The sequence below is a fragment of the Propithecus coquereli genome, unplaced genomic scaffold (assembly GCF_000956105.1).
Source record: "Propithecus coquereli isolate 6110/MARCELLA unplaced genomic scaffold, Pcoq_1.0 Scaffold37, whole genome shotgun sequence".
Lineage (NCBI taxonomy): Eukaryota > Metazoa > Chordata > Mammalia > Primates > Indriidae > Propithecus > Propithecus coquereli.
The window spans coordinates 7,371,155-7,390,545 of NW_012149396.1; the positions used below are offsets into that span (position 1 = coordinate 7,371,155).

The 19,391-nt window shown below is 44.1% G+C and overlaps 1 protein-coding gene across 2 annotated transcripts in view; it reads left to right on the forward strand.

Moving 5' to 3' along the window:
- The window catches only part of NEDD4L (neural precursor cell expressed, developmentally down-regulated 4-like, E3 ubiquitin protein ligase), a 323,400-nt gene that overhangs the window by 243,348 nt on the left and 60,661 nt on the right, over nucleotides 1-19,391 (forward strand). For both annotated transcript variants that reach the window (XM_012651787.1, XM_012651788.1), the window contains 5 exons: nucleotides 7,056-7,117; nucleotides 7,264-7,366; nucleotides 9,023-9,189; nucleotides 15,559-15,691; nucleotides 16,880-17,056. In XM_012651787.1, coding sequence (XP_012507241.1) covers nucleotides 7,056-7,117; nucleotides 7,264-7,366; nucleotides 9,023-9,189; nucleotides 15,559-15,691; nucleotides 16,880-17,056 — 642 coding nt within the window. The remainder of the gene's footprint in view (nucleotides 1-7,055; nucleotides 7,118-7,263; nucleotides 7,367-9,022; nucleotides 9,190-15,558; nucleotides 15,692-16,879; nucleotides 17,057-19,391) is intronic.

Below are 19,391 nucleotides of genomic sequence, written 5' to 3' on the forward strand. Positions count from 1 at the left end.
GTGTGCTGGGTCAGCTCTTGGGCTGCCACTGCCGTTTCTCTGCTCAGATGAGCAGCAGAACAGTCGAGGCTGTTGACCAGCGACTGAGGTTAGGGCTGTCACCGGCAACGTGAGGCAGTATCGATAGAATGCGGGGCCAAGACCTGGAGGCCCTGGTGAAGGTGGGTCATCTCCTACTCCAGCTTCACTGTTCCAGATTGTTCCACCCCTCCTCCTGGCCTTCTTCCCTTGGGCAGCACACACTGACATATGGAGGAGCTAAGAGAGGGAAGTCAAATGTTTCTGCCTTACAAGGGCATTGTGTTATTTTTTTTAAATGCTTTGTGTGAGCAAGTAGCGTAAATAGTCTATAAACTAAAATGACTTAAACCACGTAACGTCAGCTTCCCGCTGTGTTGCAGTTGTGGCCGTTGCCATGTATTAAATACCAAGACAGACTGACTCTTACCAGGGCAGCTTTGAAGATGTGTCCTGAAGGAACGTGATAACAAGCAGTTTGCTCTTGCCACCCAGGGGAGCTATTAAGGAAGAAAGGTCTCAAGTGCATTCCCTTCCCAAGCATTGGAAGCGAAAGTGATAACCTTAAAATATTTTATTTCTATGTAGAAACCTGAAGCTCCAGGGTGCCACAGGAGAGTGCTTGTGTGTGCCCTCATGGGGTTTCCACAGGAGACCGATTCCATGAGCCATCAGGAACTGGGTGATTCGTTTGAGGTCACATGGAGAGCGTGTGCATGTTTCAGCATTTGCAAGGAAAGACCCTTTGCATAGGTCTATGTCAGCCGGGCTGGTCGTTCTTCACGTTGAAACTGACTCTCCTCGTACTTCGAGACAACACTGGTGGGTTGGCCAGTTCTTTCGTGGATGTCCCCACCCTCCCTTTTCCCTAATGTAAAAAACACATCTTGGCCAGGGGAAATTGGTTTCTAATATCCTCTAAGAGGCACAGGTGAACAATTTTAAGGACTTGCTCCAACAAGCCTTTGTTTGAGTGATCAAGTGGAGATTGGTCTTGAAAGATTGGGCAGGGCTCCCAGAGAATAGAAGAATTTTCCTCTTCGGAGGCCAAGTCGGTAGAGGGCATAGTTCAGTTTTGGATTCGGGGTGGAGGTAGGGTCAGGGAGCCTTCAAAGAAGGAAACGGTGCTGAGGCTCAGGGCTGGAATAGAAACCCACAGGTGAAAAGGGGTGAGTTCCCAGAGAGGACTGAGTGCTTTAATGTGAGCTGAGTTGATCGGGTGATGGACCCTCCCAGTTTTGCATATGCGCGGATACTGGCTTACATTGGAGTGCTGTCATCTCTGTACTTAAAATCAACTAGCTGTTTGGAGCCAACTACAGTCAGGGGAGATGAACCACAAAGAAAACAAAAGGATAGAGGTGAAGATACATTTTCTCTCCTTCACATGGTGGTCGAACCCACCATGGGTTCGACTGGACTGGCCTTTGAGCACAGGATTTCAGGTGCTGTCTTGTGTATCTGGTCCTGTGTATAGGGCATTTGTGGGGAGATTATACAATGTTCCATGTGATAGCGCACACAAGTGTGAGTGTGTGAAGTGTATGTTAGCATTCAAATGTGTTTTGTGGAGTGACTCATGATGCTCTGTTATTGGTATTATAGCTACGTGGCCATTGTCAAGGCAGATTATATATGGCCTGTTGATACAATATTTGTCAAAATCGTTGAACTTTCGATTAAAAAAAAAAAATAGGGAAATGACGAGCGAGGACACAGAGTGCGGTATTATGGTGGTAAAGTGGCCTTGCCAACCCACCAGCTTTTTCGAGATTGAAGAACTCCAGTTTGGTGTTTGATGATTCATTGATTTGATAGGGCCCCATTAGCTAATGGAACATTCGTCCCTTCAACAAATATTTGTTGATAGGACTAATCTTTGAGGATGGATCCGTGAAGCAATTTCCTCCCTCGCGTAGCTTAGCGCCATCCATGACAGCAGCATGTGGCCAGTGCGACAAAGGAAGCTCCGTGTATTGTTTGTTGTTGTTTTCTGTTTGTTTTTGAGACAGGGTCTCTCTCTGTTGCCCCGGCTAGAGTGCAGTGGTGTCGTCATAGCTCACAGCAACCTCCAACTCCCGGACTCAAGTGATCCTCCTGCCTCAGCTTCCCAAGTAGCTGGGACTACAGGCGCACACCATGACTCTCGGCTAATTTTTCCATTTTTCATAGAGATGGAGTCTCAGTCTTGCTCAGTCTGGTCTTGAACTCCCGAGCTCAAGCAACCCTCTCGCCTCAGCCTCCCAGAGTGCTAGGATTATAGGTTTGAGCCACCGTGCCTGGCCTGTGTATTGTTTTATTTCATTTTAATTAAGATTTAAATTTAAGAAGCCACATGTGGCAAGTGGCTACCACATTGGGTGGCACGTGTGCGAATCAGAGCAGAATCCCTGCCTCAGGTCAAAAAGGTGTGACTGTGGCTTCCCTTTTCCTCAGGCGATCGTTCTGGCTACTAGGGGAGCCTCGGGGAGGACTTCCAAACACAGGCTTTGGTGTTTGTAGTGCAAAGCCCTGTTTTCAGATTCTTGGGGCTGGCTTTCCTAAGCTGCGTGCATGGCCTTACATTCCCTGACCCAAAGAAGCCTCCCAGGCAGGAGAGAGGGTCGAGCGTCCCCACCGCTCAGTGGCCCCGAGCAGCAGGCCCCTGGGGGGAGCCACACTTTGGCATCGTGGACCTGGACACTGCCCAGTGCTGGGTGCCTGGTCAAGTGCCCTGCTGGGCCTGTGGCCCTCATCATGTGGGAGTCGGAGCTCTGCCAGGGAGACAGGCAGAGGAGGCGACTTGGCCTAAAGAGACGGGGCAGGGAGCATTGTTGGATGCCCGGTGCCCTCCACACAGTGGAACGTCCCTACCTCAGTCCCCAGCAGCGGTGGCCAGAGGAGGCAGTGGCAGCCCTGTCGTCAGCACCTGAGTCAGAGGAAGGAATGAGTGGTAATGAGAAAATCACCTCTTGCCCCGCTTTGATGGTGATTCCTCGGTGCTTCCTACTTTCCACCTGCTTGCGGAGGAAAGAAAATGATGTTAGGGTTGTGATTCACGGTCATCCCCGATCTCAGACTCCATCCTCCCCGTTGTATTTGTGGGGAAAAAAATAGATAAGACACGGTACTGGAGGAGTCTAGAATGGCAGGGGCTTCTGTGTCCTTTGCTGCTTCTACATTTGCCACTCGCCCTTAGCATTTCTTTTCCATTTTATTCAATGTTGAGGGGAAGAATGAGTACAAGAGAGGCCAGGGGAGAGCAGGGAAGGTTGTAGGCTGACCCTTCACACAGGCCGGAGAGTTGAGAAGGCGCAGCTTCCTACTCTCAGAAGTCTCCAGCGGTCAGGCTTCGAAAGACGGGACTCTGGGGAATTGTTGACTTCCACCTGGGCAGCCTTAATCGATTATTCCCCAGTTTCCCTGTATTTGCATAGACATTTCCAATACACGTTTCTATACAGATCTATGGTAGAACATCCTCTCTGTTCCACAGTAGTCACTAAGCAGAGGCACCAGCAATCACGATGACATACGTGTCACCCAGGGTATCTGAGCAGTGTGAAGGGAGGCATGGGGGAGTGAAGGTGGGAGATCTTACGTCCATACCACAGCGGAAACATAGCTCCTCTATTTTTTCTCTTGCATTGGGACACCAAGAATAAACGTCACTGTAACTGTTCTGTTATTTTCTGTTATTGTTGATTTTTTTTTTTAATGACCATTTTCACATTTGTTCAAGTTCAGTGTATCATTACCTAAAAGTTCATACAGTATTTGATAACTCATATCTACTAATTATTTAAGGATAAAAATCATGCCAACACTTGTATTAACAACAGAATGAGAGTCCTGGCGGTGCTTGCATTCTGCACCTCTGCATCTTTTCTTGCCTCTTCCCTGGTCCATTTTGTCTCCCCTGTCTGTGGAGTCCCCAGGGTGTCCCCCTCTGCCCAGCAACACAATCTCTGCATCCGTGGGAAAGGCACTGAGGCAGAGAGAGCTACTTTAAAAAAACATGAATTTCTCCCATTTTCAGAGTGGTGGTGTTTGATGCCTTCCCTGTACGTAGGTGGCCAACATTCTTCTACCCCCTTGCGTTTATGGCGCCAACAGAGTGGTGCCCTCTCGTGTGTGCAGGATTCAGTATCATGGAGCTTGGAGGGACTTAGGGACATTTATTCACTCCCAGTATTTTCCAGGTGAGGAAACCTGGACCCACAGAGGGAGGTGACTTGCTCAACAGTCAGTAGGTCGGTGGCAGTGCTGGACCTGACCCTGGGTCTACAGCCCCCTCCCGTGCCTGTGGAATAGTGAAGGGCGTGGGGCCCAGCTTAGCCTAGGGCTTGGGTGCTTCTGGTGGTTGCATCCGGGTTTGAGTCGGGAAACCTAGTGAGGCCCTCTCCTTCCATTTGCCTGAGAATTGTCTGTCTCATCTTGTACCATAGTGGTGGCACTTCTGCCGAAAACAGCTACTCTCTTTAAGATGAAAACGCTATGTATCCAAAAGATTTTCTTTTGGATGTTCATACCCTGGAGCAGGAGGCAGCATTTTGGCTGTTTTGGCCAACAGTGCTGTTTACCGCAATCTGTTTGGGACAGTTTCCTCCAGGAACACCCTCTGTGCCATCCGAGGAGTCTCCACTAGGCCCTTCTCCAGGGAACATGGTCAGGTTGGAACCTGGATGAATGCCAAGAAAAATCTTGTAATTATCTCCACGGTCATCTTCTTGTTCAGACTAGAGAATTTCCGTGAAAATGAACTTTAATTTTCAGTGCCCTGCCTGTTACTACTTGGCATGGAGTTGGCATTACTCACGAATGACATGCACATGTAGAGAACGGGCTGACGACAATAATGGCCAGTGTCTGTTGAGTGTGCCAGGTGTTCTTGTGAGGACTTTATATAAACCAGCTCCGTCGGTTTAATCCTCACAGCAACCCTGTAAGACACAGTAACTGCCCTGTGTCATAGATGAGGACACTGAGGCACAGAGAGGTGAGGGACTTGCCCTTGGCCACGCAGCTCTGTAAGTGACAGAGCCAGGACACAGACCTGGGAGGTCTGCCTGTTGACCCGTGTGGTAGTGGTCACGTAAACTGCAGTGTATGCACACGCTCACTTTCAGTCCCGCTGTGCTCTGTGGTTTTCTCTGTTCGCTCTTTTGTGCACTCGCTGCTGCTCCTGAATTCCTCATGCCCACTAATGATCCCGCAGGCTTTGCTCATGCTGTTTGATTTCCTAAGCTTGAACCATCCCTCCTCCCAATTCTGCACCTGTCAGAACTTTCCCATTCATGTTGGATTGGACCACACGTCTCCAGAAACCATTTAGATCCCCAAGTCAGAATCAGTCTCTTCCCTCCACCCCGGGTCTTGAGCTCTGTATGTCACTGAACTTGCTCTGCCCCAGTTTCTAAAGAGTTGTTGATATGCAGGCCCCTCCCATGTCATTGAAGCACAAAAGCGAGTACCGTGTTATATCCACATCTTTCGCATGGTATTGCTGTAAAATTGCTAGTTAAATAAATGAAAAAAGGAACACCAGCAGTAGTTTTCTTGATTAATAAATTTTCCATTGTAAGTCATGTATAGTTGGAAACTTTTTGTAGAAAACATTTCCAAATTGTGTATGTTTACTGCCTTGTAAAAACAGTCTAGAGAATATAATTGACTGTCTTCAGCAGTAATGAATTTTCAGGGCCTCAGTAGTTTACCGCAAATCAAATGAATTAATTAGCTCGGCACCAGTGATATAGTAGTAAGCAAAATCAAGTTTGATCTCATAGGCTGACATCCCAGAAGTGATGGATGATAAAGTAATAAACAAAGTAATTTCAGCTGGTGATACAGGGAAGATAAAGCAGGGTGATAAGAATGGCTGAGAGAGGCGATTTTAGGATGGGAACTTTGAGTTTGTGACCTGGGATCTCACATGGGGGTGGCACAGTGGAGACAGCCCTGCCATCCGGAGTCGGCTGTCTAGCAAAAGGACCTGCCCGTGCACGGGTGCTACGGCAGGATTCAGTGTGATCTGCGCACATACAGATGAGGCCAGGGTGGTCGGAATATAAGGAGGGAACAGACAGACTGGTTCACAGTGAAGTTAAAGGTCGTTAAAGCCAAATCATAGTTGACCTTGCAGGTCATAGGAAAGAATTTTCATTTTATTATGGGAGGAGTAGGAAGCCATTGGGAGTTTAAAGCAGGGAATGACATAAACCAATAACATTTCAAATATAAGTCCATATATACACGCACAGACCCGATACAATAAATCATCCAACTGGTTTATCTCTCTCGCTGCAAAAGTAAATATTTGAAATTATATTTAATTTAAGGGTCTAGGTATTTAAGGTTTTACTACATACAGTATTTAAAAATTAATGAAATAGTAGCACTTATTTTTCCAATTTCTTGGTTTATTAGGCTAAGTTTTATCAACTTTATACAATACAACAAATACTGATTTCTTCCAAAATGAACAAATATCCTGGTCTTGCTTATAACTTCATGAGCTAAACTCCAGCAGAAGGCCAAGTGGCAGTGCTTCCCAGCACAATCTCTGTGCAGGAAATAATCTTTCAATTATCTTAGGCTGATGACGTGATGTTTTAATATGAAAAATAAAATTGCTTTCTAAGGATAGGTCTCGTATAGTCTGTTTACTCCACTTTTAGGCTTCTTGAGTCACAGGGATCCAACAGGGCACCAGTGGCCGCTGGTTCTCCAGAGTTAATCCGCTCTGTGAGCTCGAGGCCACACCCTACAATTAGAAATTACCCTTGGCAGTGACGGCTATACTTTTGTCATTTGTCCGCGGCTGGGGTTGGCTCCTAGAACCCGATGTGGATGGTGACATCTAGTGGACCTCGAGTAGATAAATTCCGTGGCCTATGAAACGTTAGATTCGTTGTCTAGTGCCAGCTGAGGAGCCAACTCCTTTTTCATCGTCGCCACATTAGAAAATAGGAAATGTATTCTCTGGGATCTAGTCCAGTGTCTCTAAAATACAAAATGAGGAGAGTTAAAACTTAGTTTACTTTTTCTTCCCGTAGACAGAAGATCCAACCATGGAGCGACCCTACACGTTTAAGGACTTTCTTCTCAGACCAAGAAGGTGAGGCGCGAGGGGGCCGGGAGCGGGTGTCTGCCCTGCAGGCTGCGGAGTTCAGTCTTCTCTGGGGACGAGTTCAGCAGTCGCCATAAACGCGAGAGGCATAACCAAGCCATGTCCTTTATAACCAGTTTTCTTCCATCACGCAGTCATAAATCTCGAGTGAAGGGATTTCTGCGACTGAAAATGGCCTATATGCCCAAGAACGGAGGTCAGGATGAGGAAAGCAGCGAGCAGAGGGACGACATGGAGGTAAGCCGCGGCGCTTCCGGCCTCGGCCTGCTTTCCCGGCTGCAGATCGCGTTCATATTTTACTTCCACTTTATAATTGAAGGAAGTATAAGTTCATAAAGCTTAAATACAGAAAAAACTTACACATGTCCGTGAGTCTGTCTTCGATAGTCTACCAGTTACGCTTACCTGCCTTGGCGTAAAGAGATGCGCTTTTCCTTTCCTATCGCGGCACTAGGCACTGAAGAGCTTTCTCTTCAGACAGCGCTGCATCCACCCCTGGGACGGCGCTCCGTGAAATTCCCCTCATGCATTTAATTCCATTACCGCTTCGGACTTTCAGCTCTCCGTAAATCCTTTTAGCACTTGAAGTTGCCTCCAAGTGGATGAGGTGGTTTAGAAAATCTTTTCCAAGTCTCTTACTCATCGGGCCCACAGGTGACAGCCTGCGGTAGAAAAACCCTCCCCTAGAAACGCCATTCTGGGATTAGCTGTCGGGAGGAATTTCCCCTCCTGCCCTCCTGACACCACTGCCCTTCAGCTTTCTGATCGCAGACCGATGCGACGGTCACGTCGTACCTTCTCAGCACATGCCGCAGACGGGGCTGCGCTGTTGGACAGATTCTCATATTGTTCTCAAAGCATCCGTTAGGCAAGGCCTCCCCCGAGCTTGTGCTCACATCTGTTTGCAGCTGTCGCGTATACGTGATACGCGAATGATGTGTCGTGGGCAAGTTAACCGAGCCCCCTCCGACCGCGGGGTCGTATTTCCAGGCAGCATTTCATGCGTGAGCTTTCATCTCTCTACATGCGTGAAGAGGAGTGAAGTGGGTGGTAGGCAGTTATGAATGTTAAGATTTCATGAGCACATCAACAGATTTTTATCTCAGATCCAGGGAATGTTTTACACTCTTCTTGCCTTCCAACTGCAGTAACCAGCGAATTACTGAATTTTCCAGTGATTTTACCAGGGGATGTTAGGAAAGGAATACTTAATGCCTAAAATATGCATTTCAAAAATGTAACTCGAACTCTGGTACCGTGAAGGAAGCCTGTTGGTGCAGAGGCGGCAAGTGTGGCGTGCCTAAGTAGAAAGCCGCAGTCCCAGACTTCTGGCTCCTGTGATTGTACCAGATGCAAAGTCAAAGCTGGCCTCCCTGGGGAGCAGCGGGACCCTGGGCCTCCTGGTCACCTGGGCTGTGATTGCTTTCAGGACACAGGTGCAGTGTGACTCATCTTCCCCACTCCCTTTTACCTCGTGGAGGTGCCGAAAAGGTGACAGCTGTAATGTGACCTGTGTCACTGGCATGGCTTTGTGCAAGCCCTGGAGGCCTTCAAGTCAAAATAACAAACATGAAATATGAGAAAAGTATAACGTGACTTAATGTATAAGTCACTAACCAACTGTGCGTATCCAAATCTCTGTTGCTCCCTGCAATATAGTCATCTTAGAAGGCAGCACAATTGGCCATTGCTCGAAAGATTTGTGAGGCTCCCCTAGAATTGATTTTTTGACCCGATTTGGGGAATTTATTCAAATGTGGCACATGAAGCCATTGCCGGAGCCCGAGGGCCATGGAGCGTGGAAGAAGGAAGGGTACAGAGCACGCTATAATTGTCTCTTCCTCGCATGTGAAGAACCAACACCATAATCTTCCACTGAACTTCATTCCGCAGCACGGGTGGGAAGTCGTTGACTCGAATGACTCGGCTTCTCAGCACCAAGAGGAGCTTCCTCCTCCTCCTCTGCCCCCCGGGTGGGAAGAGAAAGTGGACAATTTAGGCCGAACTTACTACGTCAACCACAACAACCGGACCACCCAGTGGCACCGACCGAGCTTGATGTGAGTACACGCGGTGGTCGGGGACGCACGGTCCTGCTCTACACAGTCAGGTACCAACACGGGGACCCGCCGGGACGGGGCCGGGGAATAAGTCTCACAGCAGTAAGAGCAGGTGGCTGGGTAGCACAACAGGATTCCTCTTCATTTAGGGGAAGAGCACGGGGCCACCCGGGATTTGTGTATCACAAGGAGGAAACCGTTGCCTTTGTATCACATGCTGCTGTTTGAACATGAACCGATTTATTTTGTATGGTTTCCTTATATAGATTCCTGAAATACGGAGCAGAGGTTATTTTTCCTAGATTTCCCTTATGTTTGGTGGCGCTACTGTTTCCTTCCTCTGCAGCTTTCTCTCCTGACTCACCCAGAGTGGAAGGCAGCTAGCGCACTGGCTTTGCAGTTTTCTGTGTTGTTTTTGGATTTTTACTGCTTTTAATTATTTGATTTGGAAATCTTCTGAAAAACTTGTTTTCTTTTTTTGTTTTGGGGAAATTTGACCCCCTTAATATAATTAGAAACACATGAGGGGGTTGCAGACTCAGAATTAGTAATTACTGTTTATTTTAATCCCTCACCAGCCTCAGGGATGCAGTAAATTGATTGCTGTTTTGTTCCCTCCACAGTTTTTGGTTTGATTGATAGCAAATAAACACTAACTAAAGCTCAACTCCTATCAAAATGGTTTTGAAGCAGCTTGTTGTTAAGTCATAATATACAGCAAGACCTCAGCCGAGATGAGGAGGTAGTTACCAATGAATTGTATAATTTTGAATGTGTAATAAAAGCCAAGCATATTAGGTAAGGTAATTTTTTCTTCAACCCAGACTCTAAAATGAATTTGCTAGCGATGCTTTTTTGACAAATGGTATTAGTAGTATGGTGGATGTTCTTAAAAACCCTTTTGTCTGCAGAAATTGCAAAGATATTCTGCATATGATGGTGGATGGGGAGGGCGGCCACGTTGTCTGGCCTAGGTTTGAATGTAGAATTGAAGCTTGCAGATCTGGAACACCGAATAGCCAGTCCTCTCTGAGCCCCCAGTGGAGTCTCGTTAATATTGGCTGTCCTTGGTCAGCTTCAGACTACCCAGCATGGGCTTTAACTCATGGTCCCAGGACAGCATAAATATCACAACATCTGGGTGATGTTAATCTATTTTTTATTAAAATTTTTTCACCTATAGATGTGAATGGAAATGGTTTCGTTGATTTTTCAAATTTTTATTTATTTTTTTCTTTTTTCTTGAGTCAGGATCTTGTCCTGTCACCCAAGCTGGAGTGCAGTGGCATGATCATATCTCACTACAGCCTCCAACTCCTGGGCTCAGGCAATCCTCCCCACTCAGCCTCTTGAGTAGCTGGGACCACAAGCGTGCACCATCACGCCTGCCTAGTTTTTATATTTTCTGTAGAGATGGGGTATCACTGTGTTGCCCAGGCTGGTCTCGAACTCCCGACCTTGAATTGCTGGCCTCAAGTGATCCTCGACCTCCCAAAGTGCTGGGATGACAGGTGTGAACCACTGCACCGGGCCTACTATTTCCTTTTCATTAGTGACCATAGCTATTAAAACTGTTGTAAGCCATCATGGCTATTTGTAGTAAACACAACTTTGGGCGCACCTTGGACTTGGTTTATGTGTAGCAGTCAGAAGAATCTTGGTAGCAGTACCCTAAGCAGAGCACCATTATCTAAACAGCCTGGGAAAGAAATACCTGAAAAGGTAGACTGTGTGCTGACCTCTGCAAAAAAGCGACAGCAACCTACGAAGGAAGAAATACTAATAGCTAATTCACATATGGAAAAGTGTTCAACTTTGTTAATAAGTATCATGCAGATTCACGTCTTTATTTTTGAAACAAATGGGGGATAACTGCAGCTTTCTCTACCACAGTCGTGAAACTCTAATGAGGGAAGACACTTCATCCATCTTTCTAAATATACCTCCTTTGTGATGGTTTCATCGATGTACTTATCCCCAAACTCATCACGATGTACACATTAAATATGTACAGCTTTATATGTATCAGTCAAACCTCAATTAAGTTGTTTTTAAAAAAGATACCATCTTTGGTGGCATCATCCTGAAGCACCAAACTAAAAAGATAAAACTTGGGCAGGGTGCAGTGGCTCATGCTTGTAATCCCAGCACTTTGGGAGGCTAAGGCAGGAGAATCACTTGAGGCCACAAGTTTGAGGCTGCAGTGAGCTATGATTGCACCACTGCACCAACCTGGGAGACAGAACCACAGCCTGTCTCTAATAAAAAAAAAAAAAAAAAAAAAGTAGTAGTATAACTTTTATGATGCTGGCTCATCCTCAGCCCAGAAACAACAACAGAAAAATGCAGTTCTTAATCCAAGTTCAGGTTCACATGTAGTTTAGGGAGAAGTTAGTGGCATGACTGTCCTCATCAGCAAGGCAACAATGCCAAAGGGAGAGGCTGAGCCAGGAAGGACGTCAGCAGAGCTCAAGTGGAACGCAAGGAGTGACTCCTTTTCAATGGGTGTGACTTCTAGAAAGCGAGAAAGAGGAAAAATCTCTTCGTCCCATGTGAACTGTTTACGAATTTGGGCCGCTGCTTTCTTCTGAACTTTATTTGCCTTGGCCAGAAGCCCTTGATCCTCCCAGATTTATTTTTGAGAATTGTTTGAATTCAAGAGTAATTTGTTTCACAATTCAGTTTTTACAGAACGCCGAAGCACCCTTTGGAGGAAAATTGATATTGTCAGGAAGTATTTTTATTAAAAGGCTCTATCCTGCTGAGAAGCAGATGGTGATAACCATGAGCGAAGCAAAGAATTAAGACCGTCTTGGTGACTCACTCTGGCCCAATTTGCCATGGTCTTGTGTCCCACACTTTGGCCCACTGCAAATGGGGTTTTGTGTTGTCTTGGACTTCATGTTGTTCTCAGGACGTTCGTACGAGGTCCTTGTTCACCCTGGTCCCTTCCTTTCTAGACATGCTCCCCAGAGCCATAAGCATGCCGTTCATTCCATGGTCCCACCATGCACAGCTGCGTTCCCCTTGCTTTCTCTTGTTCCCGAGTCCTGTGGGCATCGTAATACTCCTTCCCCCAAAAATAAAAGGCAAAAACCTAGAGCACACCCGTACTCCTGGCTAACTCAGAGGTCTCAGCTAGGAGGCCTTCCCCTGGGCATCCGCACCTCCTCTGTCCAGGTCTCCCCCAGCCTGGCCTGGAGCACAGAATATTCTAACTGCCTGTTTGGGCTGGGACCATGTTTTCTTATTCACAGATCTTCCCTCCTGCCTGGCACAGAGTAGGGGCTCAGTAAAATACATTTCAAACAGCTGAAGATGTAAAATGAGCCCTTCTGAAAGTGATTAGGACCACGTGGTTTAGTGAACTGCTTGGGCCAGGTTTGGGCCCAGACTCTGAATTTGAGAACAGAGGGTAACCTTAGAAGAACTCCAGGCCCCTCAAGTCTGGTGGCGGCTTTTAGAACACCCCTAGGTTTAGTTTTGTCCTTATCTTCTTTAAATGTAACCTGTAAACTTTTTGCTGTAAAAAGCACAATTTTCAAAAAATAAGCTGAAGAAAGTATGACATTCTGTAAATGAAGATGAAATTGTTAAACTCAAACGCTTTTTTAAAATCCTTTTGATTATAAAGCACTCTGTACATCTTCTTCTGACTTAGTAATTTAATTGTATCTGGATAACTCAGGTCCTCATGCCCTAACACACTGTGAGTATAAACGGCTGGACACACTGGCCTCAGTTGGCGCTGAACTTGATTTCTTGATAAACTGATTTTTTTTTTAAATTATTATTTGTGTATTTCCCATAAAAGTCAAATGAAGAATGTATATGTGAAATTAATAACTGAAGAAAAATTGAAGTAGCCACTTCTTCAATTATCTCCTTGCCCCCAATAAAATATTTTTCTGTTTTAATTTGTCAGCTCAGAAATATTTTAAAATGGTTATCTTCCCATTAGCTCACTGCGATCTTGATCTGGGCTCAAGGGATCCTCCCACCTCAGCCTCCTGAGTAGCTGGGACTACTGGCTGGTCTCGAACCCCTATCCTCAAGTAATTCTTTGGCTTCAGCCTTCGTGCTGGGATTACAGGCTCCAGCCACTGGGCCCAACCCCCATTAGTGACTACTTAAACTTCTAGTCCGTTTTAACAACTCTCACTCACTTGTTTATTAATTAAATGCAAAAGCCTCCCTTGTGTGAACATTATCATATTATCACTTAAGACCATAAAAGCCCCTGGTTGGAATTTCACAATCAGAGGTATCTTCTTATGCTATTTAGTTGTTTCTGCTTCATACTGGTTACTAATTATTTGAGCACGTTGGATAAGGAAGATTGACATAATTAATTTTACACATGCCCTCTTTTTTTCTTATCCTCTCAGAGTAATGGAATTCTATATACTTCTAAAGGATGTGAGATGCAGACATAGTAATAGCAAAGCTTTATTCTTCTCAGCCTGTCAGAAGTCATCGTTAAAATTCAAGTAGTGCAGTATTAAGCACCTCATGTAGGACCTCACACATAGTAGGTCTGCAAAGGTTAGTCCCTCAGTGTTGACTGAATAAAAGCCATGACTGACATTTTAAGGGAAGATTTCAAATTTTGATGAAACTCTTGGATATAAAATATTTTCAAGTGAGGCCAATTATTATAAAGTGAAATTGCGTTCGTCCTTAATTAAAAGTGTTACAGGATACCAAACAGCGTCTTCTGCCTTAGACACTACTGAAATGGTTTACATATTTCATAAATGTATTTTGATCATTTTCCTTCCAAGTTTCATCCTGTTCTATAATAATGTATGGTTTTTATAATCATTGTATGCTTAAGAATTAAATATCATAAAAAGGACTACAGTAGCAACATAGAATCACACATACGATATTACGTTTTTCTAACATTTCCAACAAAGTGCCATTTTTAATGATTCTATTTTTGTGGTTTCAGAAGTTTTATTAGTATCCTTGTGCATCCCTTTGTTTTATTTTCTCTATGGCCATAGTTAATGTCAGTTTTTCTGAAGACACGTCTATTGTACTATTTTAATCGTTGTAGTTTAATGTAACTAGATATGTAGAATATATGTTTCTGTTAGAGTCCAAAATTTTGTATTGGATGTGCAAATACATAAACACTTCACTGATTGAGACTTTAATAAGGAATTATAATTTAAATGTGGATTAAATGGAAGCTAACCTTCACACTATTGCCTTTACTAATCAAGTTAATAGTATAAAGGTATTTAATGGAAATACTTAAACAATTTTGGAAACTGGTGTTAAAGAGCCACCTATTTATTTGCAAGCAGTGTTGCGACTTGCAGACTATTTGCTACCACAGGGGCCTAGAAAGTTCCCTAGTGGGACATAGTATAAGTTAGTTTGAGAATGTGTTAGAAAACTTTAAAATTTATTTTATAGAAAGAGTCTATAATAAAGGCTCTTGATTAATACTGTATTTAATCTGAAACAATATTTTCAATTATTTTGAGATACTAACTTTTGGCCTAATTTTTCTTAACTGAGTATGGTGTCTTACTGAAAGTAACCATGAGAGTTTTCTCTGAAAAACATTTTAGCATTTCAACTTCTACCATAAAAGCCTCGACTAGTATTTCCCCTAAAGATGATTGTCTGTAATTTACTGCAAAAAAGTTTTCAAGATCAAATTGATGCTTTCATGTCCCGAATTTTGAGCATTATATGACAAAAAATAGGGTACGATGTTGTAGTGTTCTTCAAATCCCAGTTGACTTGGGAAGTTATCTCCTGAGGTTTATTTGGATTTTTAAAAGTAGATTAAGGTGGGAAATGCAATGTTGCAATTCAGTCAAAACGAAATAGAAAGCAGCTGAGAATGTTCTTGTTGGATCAGGAGGAGGACTTCCCCCTAGATAGCATCTTTGCATTCATACTGTTTGTAGGTTTTGGTCAATTGTGGGTGACCAAAAGTAGCTGCCTTGTGATTACCAGACCCCAGGAGGGTGGGGACTGACTGGCTGTGGTGTGACCTCGCCTGTCACCTCTCCTTGCAGAGGCCTCATTTGTCACTGTGGCAGATGGGTGGAGAACTTTGATTTCTTTCTAAAATACTAAAATATGTTTTGAAATATATGCCTGAAAGATGCTCAAAATGTTGCAACTGACGCATTTAAAAACTGCGTTTATTTGACTCAAATGGACCTGGCATTACACTTAAGCCGAGATACGGTGGACGAGTTCTCGTACTCAGTGGCCCGCCGGTGGTTAGTGTCGGACGCAGACGTTCTCTGGGGGGTGGGCCCTTAGTGAGCCCGGAGCTGTCGTGAAGGACTGGTTCTCAAGCGCTTCTCCTCTTCTCCCCCCTCACCTCTGCACGCTCAGGGACGTGGCCTCGGAGTCGGACAACAACATCAGGCAGATCAACCAGGAGGCGGCCCACAGGCGCTTCCGCTCGCGCAGGCACATCAGCGAGGACTTGGAGCCCGAGCCCTCGGAAGGTGGTGATGTCCCTGAGGTATGACGTCCCCAAGTGCTGCCAAACCCTGCAGCTCTTTCTTTCCATGTTCTCCAGGTTGATTTCGTGTGGCAGTTTCTTCTCTCAGTCAATGTTGTCGAGAATGTAAAGATTGTGGTCTCACAGTGAATTGATTACCATCTGGATGTTAATTAATTCAGAAAGTGCTTATAAAAACCATGTTTGATAAGTACTTATGGCTCTACATTATTACAAAAATAAATAACATGATTTTTAGTATGAAAATCTAAAGATATTTTCACTTGGTAATTTATTCCCCCCGCCCCCGAGTCTAACCATAGAAACTTCTCCATCAGCACTTGCTCATTAAGTGATAACATGGGGTATCATATTTGCACAATTAAATGAGCCCTATAACTTGTTTGGGCATGATATACAAGCTTTTACTGAGTTGTTTTGGCACCTTAAAAGAGATTTACTACCAAGAAAATACGAATTTGGGTGAATAGAAATGTTTGTAATTTTCCCTTTAAATGGGTGTAGTAAATCAGTGAAAAAAAAGTATGAATTAAACAACAGATTAGCAATAATTTTAACTTCCATGCTGTCTTATCATCTCTGTTTACTTACTAGAAATCCATTCTTTTCAGACATTGTGTTAAGAAAGATGATGGTTCACAAATGTTGCAGTAATCAAAATCAGGAAAGCAAAATTAATGATTCCATAATAAATTCACTATACATTACTTTACACCAGTATTTAATTATAGCTTATGGTATCTGTGCTGCGTTCATTGTGAATCTCTAGCAGTTGGAGTAAAAGAGAATCCATGAAAATCATTTATAAACTCCCGAGAAGGGTTTTTTAGCCCGCGCGTGTGGTAGCAAGCGCGGGAAGCAGTCACTGCACACAGAGGTGGTATTACTAATATAAAGCGGGTAAGGGCGCAGCCTCTAGAGCCAGGCTGCTCGTACACGTCGTGGCCCTGCCACTTACCGGCTGTTCCTTTGGGCAAGTTACTCTCTGTGCTTCGGTCTCCTCATCTGTTAGTTGGGGTAGTCGACACATCTTCCTCGTGATTGTTGGAAAGACTGTGTGCCTCGTAAGCACAGTAGACGTTAATTATAGTCCTCATAATGGTTATTGTTGTTGTATGTTTCTGTTGGGGAGGAAGTGGGTGGATCTCCAGGTCCTAGCATTTACCTCAGTGTCTCGTTCCCCAAAAGCCTTGGGAGACCATTTCAGAGGAGGTGAATATCGCGGGAGACTCTCTCGGGCTGGCTCTCCCCCCACCGCCCGCCTCCCCGGTGTCTCGGACCAGCCCTCAGGAGCTGTCAGAGGAGCTGAGCAGAAGGCTTCAGATCACTCCGGACTCCAATGGGGAACAGTTCAGTTCTTTGATTGTAAGTAGTGAGCTTGTGCAAAAGAAAAGCTAAGCAATATTTTATCAGTTTTTGTTGCTTTAGGAGAATCTTGTATGCAAATAACAACCCAGGGTCTTCCGTTCCCAGTTAACTCTGACATTTTCCAAAGTTCGTCCTTCCCTAGAAGAGGAAGGACTGTACTAAAATTAGCCCAAGCAGGTGAGACTATTTCTTGATTTGGAAGGCAGCTATGCCCACCCTATACCACTAACACTCTTTCTTGGTTTATAAAGAACCCAAAGGAATAGATTCCATGATTTCTGTTATTATTAGCTTGAACCTTGTAGAATTTCTTTCCCAGCCAAAGTCTCATAAAAATAGTTCCTTCATCACAAAGCTAGTATCTTATAGAAGAAATTAAGAGCCATGGGGCCTCCTAATCAGTGCTCTTAAGCCACACTCTGCATGCTTCATCATTCTCAGCTCACAGATGAGGGCTGGCGTTCAAGTGGCCCATCCAAGACAAGATTTGAATGGGAATAGAAGACATCTCCTAAGTCCCAGAGTATGAACCCTTAAGAAAGGTTGTGAAATCGTGACACTGACATCAAGGTAGCATTTGAACTTGGGTTGTCAACCATCATAGAAATACACAGAAGCTTCAGGTGGGACTGAGCCCCAATGAGAAGCAGCAGAATCAGCGATGAAGACCTGCACATTTGACAGTACAAAACTGTGCAGAAATATCCCAAAGAAAATGCCTGCTTGTGCATAAAATTAAGAGCAAATGCAATCTCAGTGTTTCTCAAGAAATTGAACTTAAACATGTACTATAATAAATATGATAGTCACTCCACTGACAATGGCATCCTAGAAAAATTAGTGATTATTATGACCATATCAAATGCGAGTGATAAGAGGACTACATAAAGTATGAAAGCAAGTAAGTACTCACAAAGCTGTTGCTCCTTCGATTATGGTGTTTTTATTTTTAAAGACACCATGGGGACCTTTTATGTGAGTTGCAGTGATTACTCAGTTAATGTGAGTAGTAATGAAAATTCGGCAAATATTTTTCAAAAAGAGAAATACCACTGAAATGGTATACTCCATGGAAATGGAGTATTAGATAATATAAAAGAGATTGCATGTGTGAAATATTTGAATTGGTAAAACTATTGCTATGGAAACAACTTAAGCAATGAAGCCCTATATTTAAAACCTATAAACACAAGGAAGTACCACAGAAACCATAGCAATTACAAACCTTTAGTCAACCAAGTGAAAAACATCATAGTTTTCTTCAGCAGTAGGGTAGCACTTCTAGTTATTTGTATGGGGAGCTCCTGCATCTAATTATTCTAGATGCATGAAATAGCCTCAAGACCCACGTGCAATGTTGTACTACTTTCCCATTGTGTTGAATGTCAAACGAGAGTGTTGACTATGGGACTCTTCTCCACTTTCACTGTATCCAGATCACTCCAAATTCAAGGACGATAGCACGAACTTGTACTAAAGAGTGACTCCATCATCCAAACCATTGTAGGAAGGCGTGGACTGTCCCCCAGCCCCACCAGACTCTTTCCTGGACCTTATCCCATTTTACTTACCATTGCAAAAATTAGCAAATGCTACAAAGATGCACCATTAATTGGTGAATCTGCTAATAGGAGACGCAGCTTCTGTGTGTGACCTACTGCTGATCTTTCTTCATAATCTGTTAGGCTTTATTTAACCACATGGACTAATACCAACAAGTGGGAGGAACGTTATACACTAGATTTTTTTTTTTTTTTCAGATTGACGTCACTGTTTTCACTCATTGCTATCCTTATTACTTGAACTCCACTCAGAAGCTAAAATTATAAATACCTGATCTTTCAGAAGTAGGACAAGATGATATCTGAGTTCCTCCGGACATGGAATCCAACTGATTCTTGGTCAGTTGTAACAGTCAGGTTTAATAGCCACATATCACTGTTTCTTCCTCTTTTTTCCTCTATTCCTGGCACATTAGAATTTACTCAGATATTGCATCCCACAGCAGAATTCAAGACTGCTAACTCCTGGTTTCTGTCTATAAAGCAGCACCAGTGCGTTGCAGGGCCCTACTGAGTCTCCTTTCTGAAAGTTTGGGTCTCCTTCTGCATTTTTGCCAGTAATTCTAAGGAGCAATCAAAATTCCAGTCTCTTTAAAACACCGTGAAAATTAAAGTGGAAGATAGTTTGACTTTCTATAAAGGATGGCTCTCATTGTTCCGAAAAGATGTTTCATTTAGTTTCCTCCCAATGTTGAAGAGGGATGCATAGGATTGAGTGATGTATTTGTCAAACCAATGAAACCTGTTTCTGAGAGTATGTTTCTTGTTGC